The 22,583-nt window shown below is 37.5% G+C and overlaps 1 protein-coding gene across 1 annotated transcript in view; it reads left to right on the forward strand.

Moving 5' to 3' along the window:
* The window catches only part of Galntl6 (polypeptide N-acetylgalactosaminyltransferase like 6), a 1,121,089-nt gene that overhangs the window by 466,586 nt on the left and 631,920 nt on the right, over nucleotides 1-22,583 (forward strand). Inside the window, exon 3 of the mRNA XM_032919234.1 lies at nucleotides 14,458-14,596. Coding sequence (XP_032775125.1) covers nucleotides 14,458-14,596 — 139 coding nt within the window. The remainder of the gene's footprint in view (nucleotides 1-14,457; nucleotides 14,597-22,583) is intronic.

Genomic DNA, 22,583 nt, shown 5'->3' on the forward strand with positions numbered 1-22,583 from the left:
TAAGGAGTCTATAGATGCTCTTAGATAATTCCACAGTTACTGGCATTCTGCATCAGCCTTGCAGAGGCTTGGTTGGAAGGTAAAGCTTCTTCCTCAGAGCTTCTGTTCACAAAATTTTTCTGCACTAAAGGCAGAGTTTGAGGAAAGGCAGGATCTTTGTGAGATACTGTCTCAAAAACTGAAGCAAACAAAACAAAAGTAGAAGAACAAAAAAAAAAGTTTGGGTTCTGGACTCAGGAGATTGTAATGCATTATCTTGGCCACCACTTCAGTCTCCCACCAGTGTCATCCAAATGCCACTAAGGGTTTTCAAAGCTCAGCCCACAAGGAAACAACTGGGGGGTCAAGCCTTGGCAAGATCAAGGGATTCTCCTCCCATTGGTACCCAACATGGCCATCCTCTGCTACATAGGTAGCTGGATCTATGGGTCTGCCCATGTGTACTCTTTGGATGGTAGTTTAGTCCCTGGGAGCTTAGGTTGGTTGGTGTTGTTGTTCCTATGGGATTACAAAATCTTTCAGCTCCTTCAATCCTTTCTCTAACTACTCCAGTGGGGACCCTGTTCTCAGTTCAATGGTTATCTGCTAGCATTTGCCTCTGTATTTGTCATGCTCTGGTAGAGCCTCTCAGGAGACAGCTATATCAGGCTCCTGTCAGCAAGCACTTCTTGGCATTAGCAATATTGTCTGGGTTTGGTGGCTGTATGTATATGGGCTGCATCCCAGGTAGAGCAGTCTGAATGGCCTTTCCTTCAGTCTCTGCTCCAAACTTTTCCCTGTCTCTCCTCCTATGAATATTTTTATTCTCCCTTCTAAGAAGGACTGAAGCACTCGCACCTTGGTTGTCCTTCTTGAGGTTCATGTGGTCTGTGGATTTTATCTTTGGTATTTCGAGCTTTTGAACTAATATCCATTTATCAGTGAGTACATACCATGTGGGATTTTTTGTTTGTTTTGGTGTTGTCATTTTGTTGTTGTTGTTGTTGTTGTTTGTTTGTTTGTTTGTTTGTTTTTTGGGTTTTTTTTGTTTTTTGTTCTCGTTTTTTTGTTTTTTGATTGGATTACGTCACTCAGAATAATATTTTCTAGTGCCATCAACTTGCATAAGAATTTCATCTAGTCATTATATTTAATAGGTGAGTAGTACTCAACTACTGTGTAAATGGACCACATTTTCTGTATCCATTCCTCTGTTGAGGGAAATCTGGTTTCTTTCCAGCTTCTGGTTATTATACAGAAGGTTGCTATAAACATAGGGAAGCACGTTTCCTTCTTATATGTTGGAGCATCTTTTGGGTATATCCCCAGGAGTGGTATATATTGGTAAAGATATATTGGGTCCTCTATATTCACTTTCCTAAGGAACCTCCAGACTGATTTCCAGAGTGGTTGTACCAGCTTGCAATCCCACCAACAATGGATGATTGTTCCTCTTTCTCTACATCCTCACCAGCATGTGCTGTCTCCTGAGTTTTTGATCTTAGCCATTCTGACTGGTGTAAGATGGAATCTCAGGGTTGTTTTGATTTGCATTTCCCTGATGACTAAGGATGTTGAACATTTCTTTACGTGCTTCATAGCCATTCGATATTCCTCAGCTGAGAATTCTTTGTTTAGCTCTGAACCCCATTTTTAATAGGGTTATATGACTCTCTGGAGTCTAACTTCTTGATTTCTTTGTATACATTGGATATTATCCCTCTATTGGACATAGCATTGTTAAAGATCTTTTCCCAATCTGTTGGTTGCCCTCTTATCCTAATGACAAAAGTGTCCTTTGACTTTTAGAAGTCTTGCAGTTTTATAAAGTCCCATTTGTCAATTCTTGATTTTAGAGCACAAGTCATCGGTGTTCTGTTCAGGATATTTTCCCCAGTGCCCATGTATTTGAGGCTCTTACCCACTTCTAATAGTTTAAGTGTATCTGGTTTTATGTGGATTTTCTTGATCCACTTGGACTTGAGCTTTGTGCAGGGCAATAAGAATGGATTGATTTGAATTCTTCTACATTCTGACCTCCAGTTGAACCAGCACCATTTGTTGAAAAAGGTATGTAGGTTCATTTCTGGTACTACAGTTCTATTCCATTGATCTATCTGCCTGTCTCTGTCTCTGTACCAACACTATACAGTTTTTTAAAGTCAATATTGCTCTCTAATACAGCTGGAGATTAGGGATGGTGATTCCCCCAGAAGTCCTTTTATTGTTGAGGATAGTTTTAGCTATCCTGGTTTTCTTTTCTTTTTCTTTTCTTTTTTCTTTTTTGTTATTCCAAATGAATTTGCCAATTGCTCTTTCTAACTCTATGAAGAATTGGGTTGGAATTTTGATGGGAATTGCATTGAATCTGTAGATTTCTTTTGGCAAGATGGCCATTTTTACAATATTAGTCCTGCCAATCCATGAGCATAGGAACTTCTTCCATCTTCTGAGTTCTTCTTCAATTTCTTTCTTCAGAGACTTGACGTTCTTGTCATACAGATCTTTCACTTGCTTAGTTAGAGTCACACCAAGTTATATTATTTGTGACTATTGTGGAGGATGTCATTTCCCTAATTTCTTTCTCATCCTCTTTATCATTTGAGTAGATAAAGGCTATTGATTTATTTGAGTTAATTTTATACCCAGCCACTTTGCTGAAGTTGTTTATCAGGTTTAGGGGTTCTTGTGAGGAATTTTTGGAATCACTCAATTATACTATCCTATCATCTCCAAATAATGATATTTTGACTTCTTCCTTTCCAATTTGTATCTCTTTGGCCTCCAGTTGTTTTCTGATTGTTCTGCCTAGGACTTTGTGTACTATAATCAATAGTTAGTAAAAGAATGGAAAGTCTTATCTAGTTCCTGATTTTAGTGGGATTATTCAAGATTCTCTCCATTTAGTTTGATGTTGGCTACTGTTTTGCTGTATATTGCTTTTATTATGCTTAGGTATGGGCCTTAAATTCCCTATGTTTCAAGACTTTTAGCTTGAAGAGGTGTAGAATGTTGTTAAATGCTTTCTCAGCATCCAATGGGATGATCATGTGTTTTTTTTTTTTTCCTTTGAATTTGTTTATATACTGTACTATGTTGTTGGATTTCCATATATTGAACCGTCCTTGGCTCCTTTGGGTGAACCCTACTTGATCATGATTGATGATATTTTGATGTGTTCTTAGATTCGGTTTGTGAGAATTTATTGAGTAATTTTGCATCTATATTCACGAGGAAGATTGGTCTGAAGTTCCCTTTCATTGTTCAGTCTTCGTGTTGTTTAGTTATGATAGTAATTGTGGTTTTGTAGAAGGAATTGGGTAGTGCTCCTGCTGTTTCTATTTTGTGGAATAGCTGGGACAGTATTGGTATTAGGTCTTCTATTAAGATTTAATAGAATTCTGTACTTTACCCATATGGTCCTCAGCTTTTATTGGTTGGGCGATTTTTAATGACTGCTTTTATTTCATTAGGATTCATGGGACTGCTTAGATAATTTATCTGATCCTGATTTAACTTTTAACTTGGTATTTGTCTAGAAAATTTTCCATTTCTTCCAGGTTTTCCAGTTTTGTTGAATATAAGCTTTTGTAGTAGGATCTGGTGATTCTTTTAATTTACTCATTTTTTGTTATATCTCCTTTTTCATTTCCAATTTTTTAATTTGGATACTCCCTTTATGCCTTCTGCTTAGTCTTGCTAAGGGTTTATCTATTTTGTTGATTTTCTCGAAAAACAAGTTCCTGGTTTTGTTGATTCTTTGTATAGTTCTTTTGTTTCTACTTGGTTGATTTTGGCCCTGAATTTGATTATTTCCTGCCATCTAATTCTGTTGGGTGAATTTGCTTCTTTTTGTTCTAGGGCTTTTAGATGTGCTGTCAAGCTGCTAGTGTATGCTCTCTCCAGTTTCTTTTTGGAGGCACTGCTTTCACTGTGTCCCATAATTTTGGGTATGTTGTGCCTTCATTTCCTTTAAATTCTAAAAAGTCTTTAATTTCTTTATATCTTCCTTGTTGACATTATCATTGAGTAGTACCTTGTTCACCTTCCATTTGTATGTAGACTTTCTTTTTAATAACTAACTTTTGTTGTTATTAAGGACCAGCCTTAGTCCTTGGTGATATGATAAGATGTATGGAATTATTACGATCTTCTTGTATCTGTTGAGAACTGTTTTGTGACAGACTATATGATCAGTTTTGTAGAAGGAGCCATGAGGTGCTGAGAAGAAGGTATATTCTTCTGTTTTAGAATGAAAGGTACTATAAATATCTGTCAAATCCACTTGATTCATACTTTCTTTTAGTTTCTATAGGTATCTGTTTAGTTTCTGTTTCCACGATGTATCCATTGCTGAGAGTGGGGTGTTGAAATCTCCCACTATTACTGTATGCGCTGAAATGTGTGCTTGGACCCTGCATTCTGCGGCCTACAGGAAACACACCTCAGAGACAAAGACAGAAACTACCTCAGAGTGAAAGGCTAGAAAACAACTTTCCAAGCAAATGGTCTGAAGAAGCAAGCTGGAGTAGCCGTTCTAATATCGAATAAAATTGATTTTCAACTAAAAGTCATCAAAAAAGATAAGGAAACACACTTCATATTCATCAAAGGAAAAATCCACCAAGATAAACTCTTAATCCTAAATATCTATGCTCCAAATACAAGGGCATGTACATACATAAAAGAAACCTTACTAAAGCTCAAAGCAAACATTGCATCTCACACAATAATAGTAGGAGATTTCAACACCCCACTCTCATCAATGGAAAGATCATGGAAACAGAAATTAAACAGAGACATAGACAGACTAAGAGAAATCATGAACCAAATGGACTTAACAGATATTTATAGAGCATTCTATCCTAAAACAAAAGGATACACCTTATTCTCACTACCTCATGGTACTTTCTCCAAAATTGACCATATAATTGGTCATAAAACAGGCTTCAAAAAATACAGAAAGGTAGAAATAATCCCCTGGGTCCTATCGGACCACCATGGGCTAAAGCTGGTCTTCAATAACAATAAGGGAAGAACGCCCACATATACATGAAAGTTGAACAATGCTCTACTCAATGATAACTTGGCCAAGGAAGAAATAAAGAAATTAAAGACTTTTTAGAATTTAATGAAAAAGAAGGTACAACATACCCAAACTTATGGGACACAATGAAAGCTGTGCTAAGAGGAAAACTCATGGCTGTGAGTGCCTCCAGAAAGAAACAGGAGAGAGCAAATATCAGCAGCTTGACAGCACACCTAAAAGCTCTAGAACAAAAAGAAGCAAATACACCCAGAAGGAATGTAAGGCAGGAAATAATCAAACTCAGAGCTGAAATCAACCAAGTAGAAACAGAAAGGACTATACAAAGAATCAACAGAACCAAAAGTTGGTTCTTTGAAAAAATCAACAAGATGGATAAACCCTTAGCCAGACTAATGAGAGGACACAGAGAGTGTGTCCAAATTAACAAAATCAGAAATAAAAAGGGAGACATAACTACAGAATCAGAGGAAATTCAAAAATTATCAGATCCTACTACAAAAGCCTATATTCAACAAAACTTGAAAATCAATAGGAAATGGACAATTTCCTAGACAGATACCAGGTACCGAAGTTAAATCAGGAACAGATAAACCATTTAAATGACCCCATAACTCCTAACAAAATAGAAGCAGTTATTAAAGTTCTACCAACCAAAAAGAACCAAGGTCTAGACGGGTTCAGTGCAGAATTCTATCAGACCTTCATAGAAGACCTCATACCAATACTATCCAAAATATTCCACAAAATTGAAACAGATGGAGTGCTACTGAATTCCTTCTATGAAGCCACAATTACTCTAATACCTAAACCACACAAAGACCCAACAAAGAAAGAGAACTTCAGACCAATTTCCCTTATAAATATCGATGTAAAAATACTCAATAAAATTCTGGCAAACCGAATCCAAGAGCACATCAACACAATCATCCACCATGATCAAGTAGGCTTCATCCCAAGCATGCAGGGATGGTTTAATATATGGAAAACCATGAATGTAATCAATTATATAAACAAACTGAAAGAACAAAACCACATGATCATTTCATTAGATGCTGAGAACGCATTTGACAAAATTCAACACCCCTTCATGGTAAAAGTCCTGGGAAGAATCTGAATTCAAGGCCCATACCTAAACATAGTAAAAGCCATTCACATCAAACCATTAGCTAACATTAAACTAAATGGAGAGAAACTTGAAGCAATCCCCCTAAAATCAGGGACTAGACAAGGCTGCCCACTCTCTCCCTACTTATTCAATATAGTTCTTAAAGTTTTAGGCAGAGCAATCAGACAACAAAAGGAGATCAAGGGGATACAGATCGGAAAAGAAGAAGTCAAAATATCACTATTTGCAGATGATGTGATAGTATATTTAAGTGACCCCAAAAGTTCCACCAGAAAACTAGTAAACCTGATAAACACCTTCAGCAAATTGGCTGAGTATAAAATTAACTCAAAGAAATCGGTAGCCTTCCTCTACACAAAAGAGAAACAAGCCAAGGGTGTGATTTTAACCAAGCAAGTAAAAGATCTGTATGATAAGATCTTCAAGCCTCTGAAGAAAGAAATTGAAGAAGACCTCAGAAAGATCTCCCATGCTCATGGATTGGCAGGATTAACATAGTAAAAATGGCCATTTTACCAAAAGTGATCTACAGATTCAATGCAATCTCCATCAAAATACCAATCCAATGCTTCAGACAGTTAGACAGAACAATTTGCAAATTCATCTGGAATAACAAAAAACTCAGGATAGCTAAAACTATCCTCAACAATAAAAGGACTTCTGGGGAAATCAATATCCCTGAACTCAAGCAGTATTACAGATCAATAGTGATAAAAAAAAAAAAAAAACCCTGCATGGTATTGCTACAGAGACAGACAGATAGACCAGTGGAATAGAATTGAAGACCCAGAAATGAACCCACATACCTATGGTCACTTGATTTTTGACAAAGGAGTCAAAACCATCCAACGGAAAAAAGATAGCATTTTCAGCAAATGGTGCTGGTTCAACTGGAGGTCAGCATGTAGAAGAATGCAGATCGATCCATGCTTATCGCCCTGTAAAAGCTTGAGTCCAAGTGGATCAAGGACCTCCACATCAAACCAGATACACTCAAATTAATAGAAGAAAAATTGGGGAAGAGTCTCGAAGACATGGACACTGGAGAAAATTTTCTGAACAAAACACCAATGGCTTATGCTCTAAGATCAAGAATCGACAAATGGGATCTCATAAAACTGCAAAGCTTCTGTAAGACAAAGGACAAAAGCTGTTAGGACAAAATGACAAGCAACAGATTGGGAAAAGAACTTTACCAATCCTACAACAGATAGAGGGCTTATATCTAAAATATACAAAGAAATCAAGAAGTTAGACCACAGGGAGACAAATAACCCTATTAAAAATGGGGTTCAGAGCTAAACAAAGAATTCACAGCTGAAGAATGCCGAATGGCTGAGAAACACCTAAAGAAATGTTCAACATCTTTAGTCATAAGGGAAATGCAAATCAAAACAACACTGAGATTTCACCTCACACCAGTGAGAATGGCTAAGATCAAAAACTCAGGTGACAGCAGATGCTGGCGAGGATGTAGAGAAAGAGGAACACTCCTCCATTGTTGGTGGGATTGCAGACTGGTACAACCATTCTGGAAATCAGTCTGGAGGTTCCTCAGAAAATTGGACATTGAACTACCTGAGGACCCAGCTATACCTCTCTTGGGCATATATCCAAAAGATGCCCCAACATATAACAAAGTCACGTTTTCCACTATGTTCATAGCAGCCTTATTTATTATAGCCAGAACCTGGAAAGAACCCAGATGCCCTTCAACAGAGGAATGGATACAGAAAATGTGGTACATCTACACAATGGAATATTACTCAGCTATCAAGACAATGACTTTATGAAATTCATAGGCAAATGGAGGGAACTGGAAGATATCACCCTGAGTCAAGTGACCCAATCACAGAAAAACACACATGGTATGCACTCACTGATAAGTGGCTATTAGCCCAAATGCTCGAATTACCCTAGACGCATAGAACACATCAAACTCAAGAAGGATGACCAAAATTCGAATGCTTCACTCCTTCTTTATAAGGGGAACAAGAATACCCTTGGCAGTGAATAGGGAGGCAAAGTTTAGAACAGAGGCAGAAGGAACACCCATTCAGAGCCTGCCCCACATATGGCCCATACATATACAGCCACCAAACTAGATAAGATTGATGAAGCAAAGAAGTGCAGGCCGACAGGATCTGGATGTAGATCTCTCCTGAGAGACACAGCCAGTATACAGCAAATACATAGGCGAATGCCAGTATCAATCCACTGAACTGAGAAAGGGACTCCTGTTGAAGAAATCAGAGAAAGGACTGGAAAAGCTTGAAGGGGCTTGAGACCCCATATGAACAACAATGCCAACCAACCAGAGCTACTACCCAGGTAGGGTAGTAAGCCAGGGACTAAGCCACTACCCAAAGACTATACATGGACTGACCCTGGGCTCCAACCTCATAGGTAGCAATGAGTAGCCTAATGAGAGCACAAGTGGAAGGGAAAGCCCTTGGTCCTGCCAAGACTGAACCCCCAATGAACATGATTGTTGGGGGGAGGATGGTAATGGGAGGAGGATGGGGAGAGGAATCCATAATGAAGGGGAGGGTAAGGGGTTAGGGGGATGTTGGCCCAGAAACCAGGAAAGGGAATAACAATTTAAATGTAAATAAAAAATACTCAAGATAGTAAAGATAAAAAAAAAAAAAAAAAAAAACAAGATTTGTAATGGGGTAAGTAAAGCACAAATATTTTCCAAAAAAAAAAAAAAAAAAAAAAGAAAGAAAAGAAAGAAAGAAAGAAATGTGTGCTTTGAGCTTTAATAAGGTTTCTTCTATGAATATAGGTGCCCTTGCATTTGTAGCATAGATATTATAGATTGAGAGTTCATCTTAGTGGACTTTACTTTGGATGAATATGAAATGTTCTTCCTTCTCTTTTTTGATAACTTTTGGTTGAAAGTCGATTTCCTTCAATATTAGAATGGCTACTCCAGCTTATTTCTCAGGAGAATTTCTTTAAAAAATTACTTTCCAACCTTTTATTCTGAGGTAGTGTCTGTCTTTGTCACTGAGGTGTGTTTCCCATATGCAGCAAAATCCTGATCCTCTTTACATATCCATTCTGTTAATCTATATCTTTTATTTGGGGGTATTGTGTCTATTGATGTTGAGTTAGTAAGGAATAATGATTGTTGTTTCCTGTTATTTTGTTGTTATAGATAGAATTACTTTTGTGTGGCTCTCTTCTTTTAGTATTTTTTGCAAGAAGATTACTTTTTGCTTTTTCTATCATGCCATTTTCCTCCTTGTGTTGGAGTTTTCCGTTTTAGTTTTTGATTGGTATAAAGATATTGTTTTAATTTGTTTTTGTCATAAAATATCTTGTTTTCACCATCTATGTTAATTTAGAGATTTGCTTGATATAGTATCATGGGCTGGTATTTTTTTTTCCTTAGGGTCTCTATGACATCTACCCAGGATCTTCTGGCATTCATAGTCTCTGTTGAGAAGTCTGGTATAATTCTGATAGGTCTGCCTTTATGTTACTTGACTTTTTCCCTTACTGTTTTTAATACTCTTTCTTTGTTTTGTGTATTTGGTGATTTGACTATTATGTGATGGAACGAATTTCATTTCTTGTTCAATTTATTTGGAGTTCTGTAGACTTCTTATATGGTTATAGGCATCTCTTTCTTTAGGTTAGGGAAGTTTTCTTCTAAAATTTTGTTAAAGATATTTACTGGTCCTTTAATTTGGGAATCTTCACTCTCTTCTATACTTATTATCCTTAGGTTTGATCTCTCATTGTGTCCTGGATTTCCTGGATGTTTTGAGCTAGGAGCTTTTTGTGGTTTACATTTTCTTTCATGGTTGTGTCAATGTTTTCTATGGTACCTTCTCCTCAGAGATTCTCTCTTCTATCTCTTGTATTCTGTTGGTAATGCTTACATCTATGATGCCTGATCTCTTTCCTAGGTTTTCCCATCTCCAGGGTTGTTTCCCTTTGTGATTTCTTTATTGTTTCCCTTTCTATTTTTAGATCCTGGAAGGTTTTGTTCAATTCCTTCACCTGTTTGGCTGTGTTTTCCGCTAATTCTTTAAGAGATTTTTTTTGTGTTTCCTCATTAAGGGCTGCTACCTGTTTACCTATGTTGTCCTGTATTTCTTTAAGGAAGTTATTTATGTCCTTCTTAAAGACTTCTGACATCATCATGAGTTGTGATTTTAGATCAAAGTCTTGTTTTAATGGTATGTTGGGGTATCCAGGGCTTCCTGTGGTTGGGGAACTGGGTTCTGATGATGCCCAGTGGCTTTGCTTTCTGTTGCTTAGGTTCCCTTTGTTGCCTCTAGCCATCTGCTCTTCTCTGGTGTTAGCTGGTCTTGTTGTCTCTGACAGTAGTTTGACCCTTCTGTAAACCTGTGTATCAGCACTCCTGGAGACCACCATTCTCCCAGACTACTCCTGGTTCCTGTATCCCGAGGGCTACATTTGGTTCCTCTTTGGCTAGGAACATGAGCATGGTAGTGGTCTTACCTGTACTCTCAGGATTGTCCAGAATTCTGAGAGTCTTGCTCTCTCCCCAGGATATCAGGGTACAGAGAGCTATAGGACTGGGTGATCTCTGGGTGCAGGCAGAAACTGGAAGGATCCTGTGCTAGACTGCTTCTCGGTTCCTGCGTCCTGAAGGTGCTCCAAGAAGGTCCCTCAGAGCAGCAGTGGTTGTCTTACCTCTACTCTCAGGTGTGTCGGCACTCCAGGAGATGGGCTTTCAGCTCTGTGTGCAGTTGGAACCCTGACAGATCCTGTCTGCAACTGTTTCTATGTTCTTGTATACAGAAGGCTCCAGGTTGGTTCCTCTTCAGCCAGGAATGTGAGCAAAAGTCGTGGTCTCCCCTGTGCCCTCAGGATTGTCCACACTTCTGAGAGTCCTTCTCTCTTCTAACAGGATCTGGGTACAGAGAGCTGTGGGATCAGGTCAGTTCTGGGCACAGGTGGAAACCAGAAGCTTCATTCTGTTTTTATAGATGCATTTTCTTCCTATGCCCCTGAAATATGTGAACATCAGATTTGCTAAAGGAACTGGCACAGATATGATACCAGAATTTAAAAAAGGATGCCTGTTGTTATTTTGGGAGTATAACTTTGATATAGAAACTAAATTTCCCAAGCCAAAAGCAACAACAAACAAAAAACCAACAACAAGCCAAGTATGTTGGAAAAACAAGTTAATAAAGTTGAAAAATGCAAAATTCTTTAAAGAATTTAAACTTTATTATTTTATGTAATTAATAGTAACTGAGCAGAGGATCCTCTATTAATATAAAGTCATGCCTATGATAATATAAACACATACCTAACACACTTAACAATACATATCTACACTCAAACTTGCAGTGCTCTGAAGCAATAATAGTTAAGTAGGAGAGCAAATATGTATAGAAGCCAATGTTATTTATTATGTTATAGAATTAAGTGAGAAATCATCATTTTATTAAAAAAAGAGATGCTATTGTATGAACAAAAAATACTGTGCTATTTGTAAAAAGCCATGTAGACTTAAAGATAAAATGAATGTAAAATGTGACAAATTAACAAGATAGTAAAAAGAATCCAACATGATACATTTAGAACAGTATACTGGTAGGAAAGCAATGACATAAAATACAACTGTATATATACTTATATACTTATCAAACACACACACACACACACACACACACACACACACGCACGAGTAAAATTAGAAATGTCATATCAAATCCCAATGAGATTCAAGGAAACAGTGCTTCAGAAATAATTGCTATCTATAAAGAAGCCTTCCTCTGTGGCACTGTATTCTGCCTCACTAACTAGGATGTCCAGACACTGTTTATGTCCTGGCCCAAAGAAGGCAGAGCAAAGGCCAGAACAGGGGGTCCAGAGCCTGTTTCCTTTCAGGAGTCAGCCACTGCTACATGCTAAACTAGATATGGAAAGTGGGGTCTGGGATACAGGTTGTAGTTCCAGGTCTCCTCTTTGGGTACAAGCTACTCCCTGTGCACCACTTGGAGAGAAAGTCAGGAAGAGGGTCCATAGTCCCTGTTTCCCCTCTGGTCGTCTGCATGCCAGGCAGGATGGGGAAAGTAGAGACCAAGACAACAGCATCCCAGTCCTATTGGGAACTGGTGTCAAGTAGAGAGAAACATTTCTTTGGGAGTCTTAGGCTTTTGGGTGAAGGCTTTCCACATGGCATTCTTTTTCGCAGTGTTCTGTAAGAGCAAATGGATGTGGTCAGCGGTGACGGTAACTCCAGCAGCCATGATCACAATGGGTCTCTGGACATTATTCATGACTTCTGGTGTTCAGGAGTCGGCCATGAGCTGCCACAAATGAAATAACTTGTACTTTTTTTCTTTTTTCTCGTATTTTATTGGATATTTTATGTATTTGCATTTCAAATGTTACCCCCTCTCCCCCCTCTTACATTTTCTCTCCCCCTCCCCCTGCTTTCATGAAGATGCTCAATGATGCTGAATGATCGCCAGGGCTATCCTTACATTTTCATGTTGCTTTACTGGGGTTGGCATTTTTCATGTTGCTTTATTGGGGGAGGAGAACATCTATACTAGGGATTGTATACTTGTGAGGAATGGGGTGGGGCTATCCGGGAAGAGAAGGTCATTGGCTGTCTAGATACCTCATTAGCATGGAAAAGAACCGCAGGTGCTGTGCCGACTGACTATGGCCCTCTCAGTTGAGTCAGGTGTTCCAGAGCAGTGCGGAGACATGCAGAAAGCAGCTGCACGCCTGCGGTTCTCAAATCTCTGAGGCCCCTGGGTTCCATCTCACTCAGCCTCACCTTCCTAATGCCCACTTGGAGGCACAGCCCACTTGCTTGCTCTATATTCCTCAGCACCTGAATGTAGGTTATAGACAGGCAATACGAAAGAAGACTAAACATCAAACAAACAAGCAAAAGCCCCAAACAAACTAAAACACAGAAACAAACAAAAGCACAAAACAAAAACAAAATTACTGTTTTCCTAGTTTTAACTTTGTCTTGATTTTTCCTTTTATTTGGGGGGTGGTGGCATGGACAGATGAATAACCTGGACCCTTGGGTGCTCCCAGAGACTGAGCCACCAACCAAAGAGCAAGCATGGGCTGGACCTAGTCTCCCCTGTCCCCACACATATGTAGTAGATATGCAGCTTGCTCTTCATGTGGGTCTCCCAGCAACTGGGGGCGGGTGTGCCTGTCCCTAAAGTTGTTATCTGTCTGTTGAGGCTATTCCCTTAACTGGATTGCTTTGTCTAGCCTCATTTGGGAAAGGATAAGCTGCCTAGCCCTGCAGACTTCATGTGTCAGAGTGGATTAATACCCAGGAGTCCTCCCTTTCTCAGAAGAGTGCGAGTGGTGGAAGGGCCATATGAGGCAAAGACCAAGAAGAGAGGGAGGCTATAGCGATGAAAAATGTATTGGGAAGTGAAAGTGTAAAATCCAATCTGCATTTCTATTTTAGAATGGCTATTCTAACTCTGGCTTTCATTGAGATGGATAGACTTTGGGGCTGGTTAATTTTATTATGTGTTGTTTTTTATTTGCAAATCACTATAATAAGCTTTTAACAAATAAGAAAATGCATAACCTCAGAATAGCATATAAACGAACTAATAAACTCAATGTACCCAAAATGCAACCCATTAGTTATTTTGTTAAATAGTCCATATCACAAGATTGACACAATTTAGTCTTTAAAGAGTATAGAATAAACGATGGATATCTTTTTCAAATGCTTTATTGGGTTTTTCAGGCTCAATTGAATAACACAAAAGTCATTAAATGTGCCTAAGCTAATGCACAAAAGAAAGAAGAGGCTAAACAACATTTCCACCAGTGACCTGAATTTTTATGCATTTGTATGTTTGTGGTACACATCTAAGTGTGGTCTTTGCTTGCAAGTAGATACATGTGTGTTTGTAGATGCCTGTGTGCGTGCATGTTTGAAATGAGGCAGACTCCACTAGAAAAATCACCTAAGTGTTGAAGGTGGAGGAGTAGTATTGACGCCAATTGCCAGCATCCACATGCAGGTACACTTAAAGACATATAAAAATTAGTATCTAATTCATACATATGAGAAAAATGAAGTATTTGACTTTTGGAGTATTATTTTATTTGTTTAATATAATAGATTTCAGTTCAATCATGTTCCTGTATATGCCATGTCTTCAATTTTTCTTTCAGGCTGAAAAGTATACCAGTGTATATAAATTTCACAGTTCGGCTTTCCCTTACCTGTTGATGACTCTCTCTGTTCTGGAATATAAAATAGATTTTCCTTCAGATGAAAACCTCATTTTTTCTTTCTTTGTAGGGAAAGGTGAGCATGGAAAACCATACCCCCTTACTGAAGAGGACCATGATGACTCAGCTTACAGGGAAAACGGCTTCAATATTTTTGTCAGCAACAATATTGCTCTAGAGAGGTCTCTGCCAGACATCCGCCATGCTAAGTGAGTATGAACGCGCCAGCTCAGGGGATTCCTTTGGTTATTATTCTCTGTCACTATTTTTTAATGCACATTACTGTGGCACATGTAACCAACATGCCACACTAATCATTTGGATTTCAACTTTCATGTTTTGTAATGTTACGTATGTATAATTAAAATTACATATCTTCATAAATTCTGAAAGATTGTCAGCCGTACTGGTTACCTTCTCATTACTGTAATTTTAAAAAATGGCAAATACAAAACAAAACAAATGAACAAGCAAAATTAAAGTAAGGGGAATGCTTTATTTGGCTAAGTTTAGGTGATTTAGCTTAGGGCAGCAAAAAGAGATCTGCTCATGGGGACAGCCTGCAGCTATAGAGGAGTCAGAGTGGGCCTCTTCAGGGAGGTAGTGTGTACATCTGACCAGCAGGGACATGGACACCTCTAAGTGAGCCCCAGTCTGAGTTGAGCAGGAAATTGAACCAGGAGGTAAAGTGTAAGGTCTACCTCCAGTAATCCATTTCTTCTACCTAAACCCTACCTCCTAAAAGTTATACAACATCCGGAAACACCACCACCACTGGAGATCAAATGTTCAAATGCAGGAGTCTGTGACACACATTTTGAATTTAAACTGTAGCATAGTCCCTGAAAAATAATACATTTTCATTACCTATATTATAATCATCCAAAACAAAATAGCCATTCTAAAATTCTTTGTTATTATGGATTGGAGATAAACATTTTTCCTGGTTGTTGATGTTACCAGAACTGTCTTTGGGCATTCATCTTTTTTATCGGATATTTCATTTATTAACATTTCAAAATTATCCCTGTCGGGATGGAAATCCCGGCTCCAGTCTGAACAAACCACACCAGGCTAAATGCAATCTCATGTGGAAGAGGTTTATTGGGATGGAGGAGAAAAGGTGGTGGTGAGAGAGGGAGAAGAGAGAGAGAGAAAAAGAGAGAAAAGAGAAGAGAGAAAGAGAAGGGGACAGAAAAGGTCTGCCTTTGATTTGAACTGCTCCCAGGTGAAGTTGGGAGCTGCACCAAAGGTACGCTGGGAGTCTGTTGCCACGGCAACAGATGCACAGGTGACATCACAGCTGGAGGTGAAAGCAGTTCCTAATACCAACAATCCCCTTTCCCAGTTTCCTCCTCTCCAGTACCTCCACGCCTTGCTTCTGTGAGGATGCTCCCCCTCTCACCCACCCACTCCCACCTCAACACTCTAGCATTCCCCTGCACTGGAGAAACAACGATATGCACCTTCAACGGACTGCTTTCTTATGCTAGCTTTACTTATCCCCGTGTATGCTTAAAATGAGTGATTACATGGTCATAGTTCCTTTTTCAATTTCCTGTCACTTTATGAACTACTTGTGGTTTTACAAATGACAGTGAGTTATGTTTATTGAACTATAGGTAAAAGCAGTATGAATTAAACGAAGAATGATGCTGCATGGTATCCTCCGTAATCTACCACTCTTTCCTGACCTCTACCTTATCCATACATTTTTCATTTTAATGGGAGCGGGGCATGGATTCTTTTGTGGTTTACTGGTAGCTTAAGCAAAGCCAAAAGAATGTCACAACTTGGGAAGTGAATAGGACTTTCACCACCTTAGCATAGATTCAACTACACTGGTGCTTCCCACCTCAATGTCTTTCACACAAACTTGTATGAGAGAGGGGGTTGGAAATGGAGGACGGAAAGAAGGGAAGGAGGAAGAAAGGAAGAAGGGGAGCATGAGGGAGTTAGGGAGGGAGGGAGTTAGGGAGAAAACCAATGAAAGTAAGAGAAACCACAAAAAAAAAAAAGAAAGAAATTAGAGCCATATATTAAGTGGGAGTTGTAAATAAGTAAAACACAGCATTTTGATAATTAACCCTTAAAAAGAAAATTATCATATGCATTGGGGCTTTATTTTCTGTCCATTGTTAATTCTTTAATTTATTTGGCAAATATAAAAATTACTGGCTTTCTCATTAGAATCTGTGTTAAATTATATTTCCTAATATTCTGAAGTAGAGGATTAATGTGAAGAGCTAATAAATTTTTCCTAAGAAAAAAGTCTATATACTGCCTTTTACCTATATAAATTATATCGAGGTTGTCCACAACTACCTTTAGTGGTTCCCACTGACCAAAATTTTTCCTTCATATGAGAAATTATATTATTTAATGTTTCTCTATTAAAGATGATTAAGCTGTATTATAGGCATCAAAACATGCTCAGACAATAATTTTTCTTTTATTTCCCTTCTCCCCACTCACCCAATTTCAAACCTACTGCAGAATATTCCAGGGGAAAGTGTTACGATTAGAAATAGGAGCAGACAGACTGTTCTTTTCGGAACATATTTTTAGTGTAACCTCAATCTTGGAATTAAAAAATAGATGCATACTACTGAAAGTAAAAACAATACTGTTTTTAAATTTTATTATGTCCACTGAAGTGAAATTATCAACAAAATATTATTCTAAATGTTGAGGAAGGAAACTGAAACTGGATCCTGAAAAAACCCAAATGCCATGAATAAAATGATATCAAACCAAAAGTCAAAGCAAATGCTAGCAGAGGCAGTATATTGGGGCGGTGTTTAGCGGTGACCAGAATGACAGCTTAGCTGGATTTCAGTCCATATCTGATTCTGAAAAGGGCAACGAGTGAACCCTGCTGCTCCCCTGACTTAGTCAGAGTCTCACTTGAAAAGATACACAAGCCTCGCAGAATGCACACTGCTGAAAATCCATGCTTCCGACTTCGCTGTGCTTCTTAAATGGATGGATTTGACAGTAACACTGTCCAATAGTCTATGCGGAAAAAAAAAAAAAGAACTAGAAATCAATGCAGCACATATTTCAGGGTTCTTCCTGTAATTATTCTGAAATTAACTTAGCACACTTTGTTTATGTGGACTCAGTAGTAAAACTGAGTGCAAGATTTGTGTGACTTTGAAACAAAATAATTAAAGAGTCTACCATTTCAGAGTCCCAGAAGGAAAGGGTTCTGTTCTTTTACTACTTTTTTCAGGGCTTTAAAAATATTGTGTGATAATATTATAGTGCAGGTATATTTTAGGTGTTCTTTTATTTTGTTTGTTTGTTGTTGTTGTTGTTGTTTGGGTCTTTTGTGTGTCTTTTGTTTTGTTTAGCTTATTCTTCATAAGCTCACAGAACATATGCTTCTGGTGTGCACTGCTGATCTACACACCTCCTCTTAAGGTCATGTTGCCAGCTTCTGTTCTAGGAGGTTTGCTAGGGTTAGTGTACACTGTTGTTTACACTGAAGAATATTCACTACCAGTTACCTTAGAAATATCAGTCTGCATAGCCATCTTCCTTATTTTCTGTATTTCAGTAGTTCTCACTAGTATGAAAACTGACAGTCAGCTTTGGGTGTCTACATCATAGAAAATAATAGATATGTCACAGGCAATTATAGACTCGTCTTAGAACCGGATGAAGTAAAGTCAAAAGACAGTGGGCAATAACTTGAGTTGTGTTTATTTCCTACTATTTAAATTACATCGAGATCTTTTTCTTTAAGGTTTTTAAAATCATTTTTTTATTTTTTTTATCATCTCCTTGTTTTTCAGACAGTTAGTTTACAGTATCTGTACTTTGGTATTATCCAAGCTTTCTCTACTTTTTCCAGGCTATTGATCTATATGTCGTCAAGCTGTAATCTATATAAAATCTGTATAGTTTTAACCACCCACCTCCTTATCATGTCTGTTGGATCATTATCTAGAATCTGTCCTTTTTATCTTCTGTTTTTATTTTGCTTTATACAGTGCTGATAAGATATGAAGGCAGTTGTGTTACAGATGTTCTTTCAGTAGCTATCTTAAGGGTTGACTTCACAGAGCACATTTTAAGTTTTCCCCACCAGAATATTCATTGTGTCTTACATATTTAGATGCCTACCTGACATATCACGTATATGTTTTGTAGTATTTAGAGCATCTTATCTAATGGCCAATTAAGAAAGTAAAAAATTAAGAAATCCACGTGAATTCAAAATATAAATAAGGAAGACATGTATAAATTATGGAAGATTAATCTATCTAGAAAAATGTGCTGCTAAATTTCTGCATAAATATATAAATATTTAAGAAGGATTGAAGAATTTGTTAGCAAGTGCTTCTTCCTTGGCAAAATCAAATCCAACCATTATTATCATAAACACGATTCGGAGCATGATATAATTAATTTATGAGAAAAAAATCAAATGTAAAAAGAGAGGAGTTGGCTCTCTTGAAATGCCCTTGCCCACTGGTGGATACAAAAGGGCCTTTTATTAAGCACTTTTCACTCCCACAGTACTTGTGATTAGCCAGACATGAAAACTTTCTTATTCTTCCATTGATTTTTAAGTGTGGTGTGTGTGTGTGTGTGTGTGTGTGTGTGTGTGTGTGTGTGTGTGGGTGTGTGTGTGTGTGTGTTTGAGATGGGAGATGGGGTGTGCTTATGCCACTAGGCACTTGTAGAAATCACAGGATAACTTGCGGGATGCAAAGGCTAGCTCACATCTTTCTTTCCACTAAATGGGTCCTAGGGATCTAACTTTGGTGTCAGCCTTGGCTGTAAGTGCCTTTCCCTGCTGAGCTACCTAGCCAGCTTTAACATTGTTTCTCAGTAATCTCCATTTTGTTTCCCAGAGAGAGAAATACATGAAATAAACAGATATAAAAGCCTCTAATAATGAGAATTGTATATGATAGGATCAGATTCATTTAAATGAGTGATTGGTATGTTAAGTACATTTGATGCTTTAAAAACAAGTACAGATTTTTATATGAATCTCCATGAATGAATGTGTTTGTTACTTAATTTCATTACTTGTAAGGTGGCTGAATATCTAGAATGTTTTTAAATTGCAATTGTCTTACCCTGCTTCATGGCTTTTCCATTTTTTTATTCTCTTATTTCATACATCAGAGTTTCTCTGGATAGGAATAGTTTTAGCTTCATGGCTTTGTCAATAAATGGAATATGGAGTATTGAGGGAAGACTCTGTGAAATCTCATCTCCTGAGAAAACGCAGGAGCATTGTACAGCTCTTGGATCATGTGATGGCTTTCAGTACTATTACAGTTATCTCACACAAGTATATCATACTCATGTCATCTGGACTATTTCAGAAGCATTTGAGAGATTGCCCCAAAAGTAATTTTTATTAAAATAGTGCCTTTAAGATTGCAGTTCTGTTGATAAGAACAGTTCTGGTGTGAGTCAAGGTTAATACCTAGTACTGAGTTCCAGAATGAGGAACATCCGGCCTCCATGGCACAACCTTCTTTGATATGAGGCAACTACAGATATAAAGGTATTGTGATCAGAGTTCAGAACTCAACAACAGGTCTCTGCCTGCAAGAGGGGCTCAAATCAGAAAGTGTGGGAGAGCTAGGCATGGTATGCTCACAGTGCCATGCCCAGCCGTCACAGCTGTTCATGTATGTCCCGGAATAATATCTCGCAAGGTTCAGAAAGAGTAAGTGTATCCATCACACAGTGCCTTGCCTATTGGAACATCTGCTAGGAAAGGATTCTCCTACCCTGACAAAGAACTCAGTATGTTCCTTCTATACACAATAAAGAATTTGTGAGTATACTCAGAACTTAGGTTAAACTTTTGACCTTTTAGTATTCTATAGTTTAAACATCCTTCCCTGCCGAAAGGGATGTTACATAGAACAGACATGATTTCCTCAGTTTATATACTGAAGTTGAAAAGCTCAGTTTTCTCTTTTATTAACCTACTATACTGTGGATGCAGTCTCCTTTCCTGCCCCCGACTACAGATGAAGATTTTCAAACTGAGTCCATGTCTGCCAATGAGCAGACATAATCTACTTGGGGTTTTTAGTTAATTGTTTATTGTTTATTTGTTTCCAACGATGATGCTTTATTAAGCTCCTCTCAAACTATTTACCTTGCTTATTTTCATTTACATAAAATGTACAATATGAAAAATAAATTAGCTCTAACTCTAAATTTGAACTTCCATTATATAATTAAATTAGTGGGTTAATTTTAGTTTAAGAAATAATATATATGTGTTCAACTTTTTATTAAGATTTAGTCAATATGCTTGAAATATTTATTTTAATTACATATTTAAAATGTGATGTTTGACTCTTCAATACCAAAACTTATTCACTGAAATGATTCAATATACTAGCCAAAAAATTACAAGAATAATATTTTTATTTCCAATTTTAGTTTCAGCACGTTATGACTGGTAACAGCAATACTCGTTTCATGTTCTTACGGTGGCGAGCATGTGAAGTTCATTAATTACTTTCATTTGGTGAGCTCATAAGAAAATTCAGCATCATAATAAACTAATATGCCTCTTCCTGTACTCTAGTCAGGTGTAATACTGTCAGAGCATAAGGTGGAAAATTTTATTTAATTTTTATCAAATGGTATTCCAAGTAAGAACATTTCAAAACGTTATGTTAAATTTAAAAAATCAATAAAGGTCCTTGGTCCTGTGAAGGCTCATTTCCCCAGTGTAGAGAAATGCCAGGGTGTTGAAATGGGAGTAGGCGGGTGGGAGGGAGAGCATCCTCACAGAAGCAGAGGGAGGGGGGAGAGTATGGGAGTAGGATGTGGAAGCCATAACACTTAAAGCGTAAATACATAAAATACTCAAGAAAAATAAAATTTAAAAATTGAGGGGGGAGGGGGATGAAGCCAAGAATGGCTCTTTGTTTCAGCCTGTTAGTGGGAAAGCTGTGTACACCAAATAATTAAACAAACAAACAAACCTTTTAGGAATTACCTAGTAGCTTCAGTCTTGTATCTGTTGCATTTTGAACTTTTAGTGAACTTACAAAAAGAATCAGATAGAAGATCTAAATGTTTGTATGAGTGTGAGAAAGAGTCTCATCTTGAATTCCGTAAGGGAAGAATAAGATGTCGTACATGGCTGCACTTGCCTATGATCCTAAGGTTTGAGAATCTGAGAACAGAACTGGAGGGTTGGACCGAGAGAGAAATCTAAGCAAGGCTTTTAAGATGTAGAGAAGAAATTGAATTTTTTTCTATAAATGTTAACATAGCAACCATAACTCCAAATTCACTATTTAATTTTACTCCAGAAGTTTGCAGATGTGAAAGGCAGTGAAAAAGACTGTAACTTACATAACAGATGTGGGTCCGAGAAACCTTTGTTATTCTAAAGGAAATGGTAGACTTCATTTATAAACTAGTGAGTCATGTAATCTTAAGTTATTTTACAGTTGTCACATAAGTTAGAATACGGTGGTAAAATTTTATTGATGAGTGTGTTAAAGACCAAGGAAAAACATACATACTTAGTACAAAGTCAACTTTAAAGGGTGTACATACTACTCTTTTAACATAATTATTCATCAAAATTGAATCATCAATGACTAATAACAGGTACTTTTTTTTTAATGGAGATAAACATATCCTTCACATTTTACAGTAATATTTTTAAATATATAATTTAATGTTCCAAATTTCTGAAACATTTATAGATCATTATAGTTAGTTTTTATTTTTTTAAAAATCTTCCTCAATACAATTTATAATTACATTAAAATTTATAATATTGATAAAAATAAACTTATATTTCCAAATACATATATATCCATATATATATATATATATTTGCCATTTTATTATAACAAAGAGCGTGTTAAGCATCTGAGTGACAAGCACTAATGTGTGTGTTAGTAAGATAAATCACCCAAAGATTGACTTCTGGTATTTTTATTGGCCTGATCCCCAATGAACCGGAGGGAAACCACTTTCAGAACAAATATGTTTTAATGCTCTCAAAATGGTCCCAAAGAGGAAGAGAATTAACATCTATTCAAGAAACCTGTTGAGCTTTGTTAGGAAAGAAAAAATAAAAAAATTTAAAGAGATATTTATACTCCAAGCGTGTTATCCTTCCAGCTGCCAGCTCAGCAAGCCAGAGTTCAGTGTCCACTGCCAGAGAACAGTTCACTGGCC

Source organism: Rattus rattus, chromosome 13 (genome assembly GCF_011064425.1).
Source record: "Rattus rattus isolate New Zealand chromosome 13, Rrattus_CSIRO_v1, whole genome shotgun sequence".
Taxonomy (NCBI): Eukaryota; Metazoa; Chordata; class Mammalia; order Rodentia; family Muridae; genus Rattus; species Rattus rattus.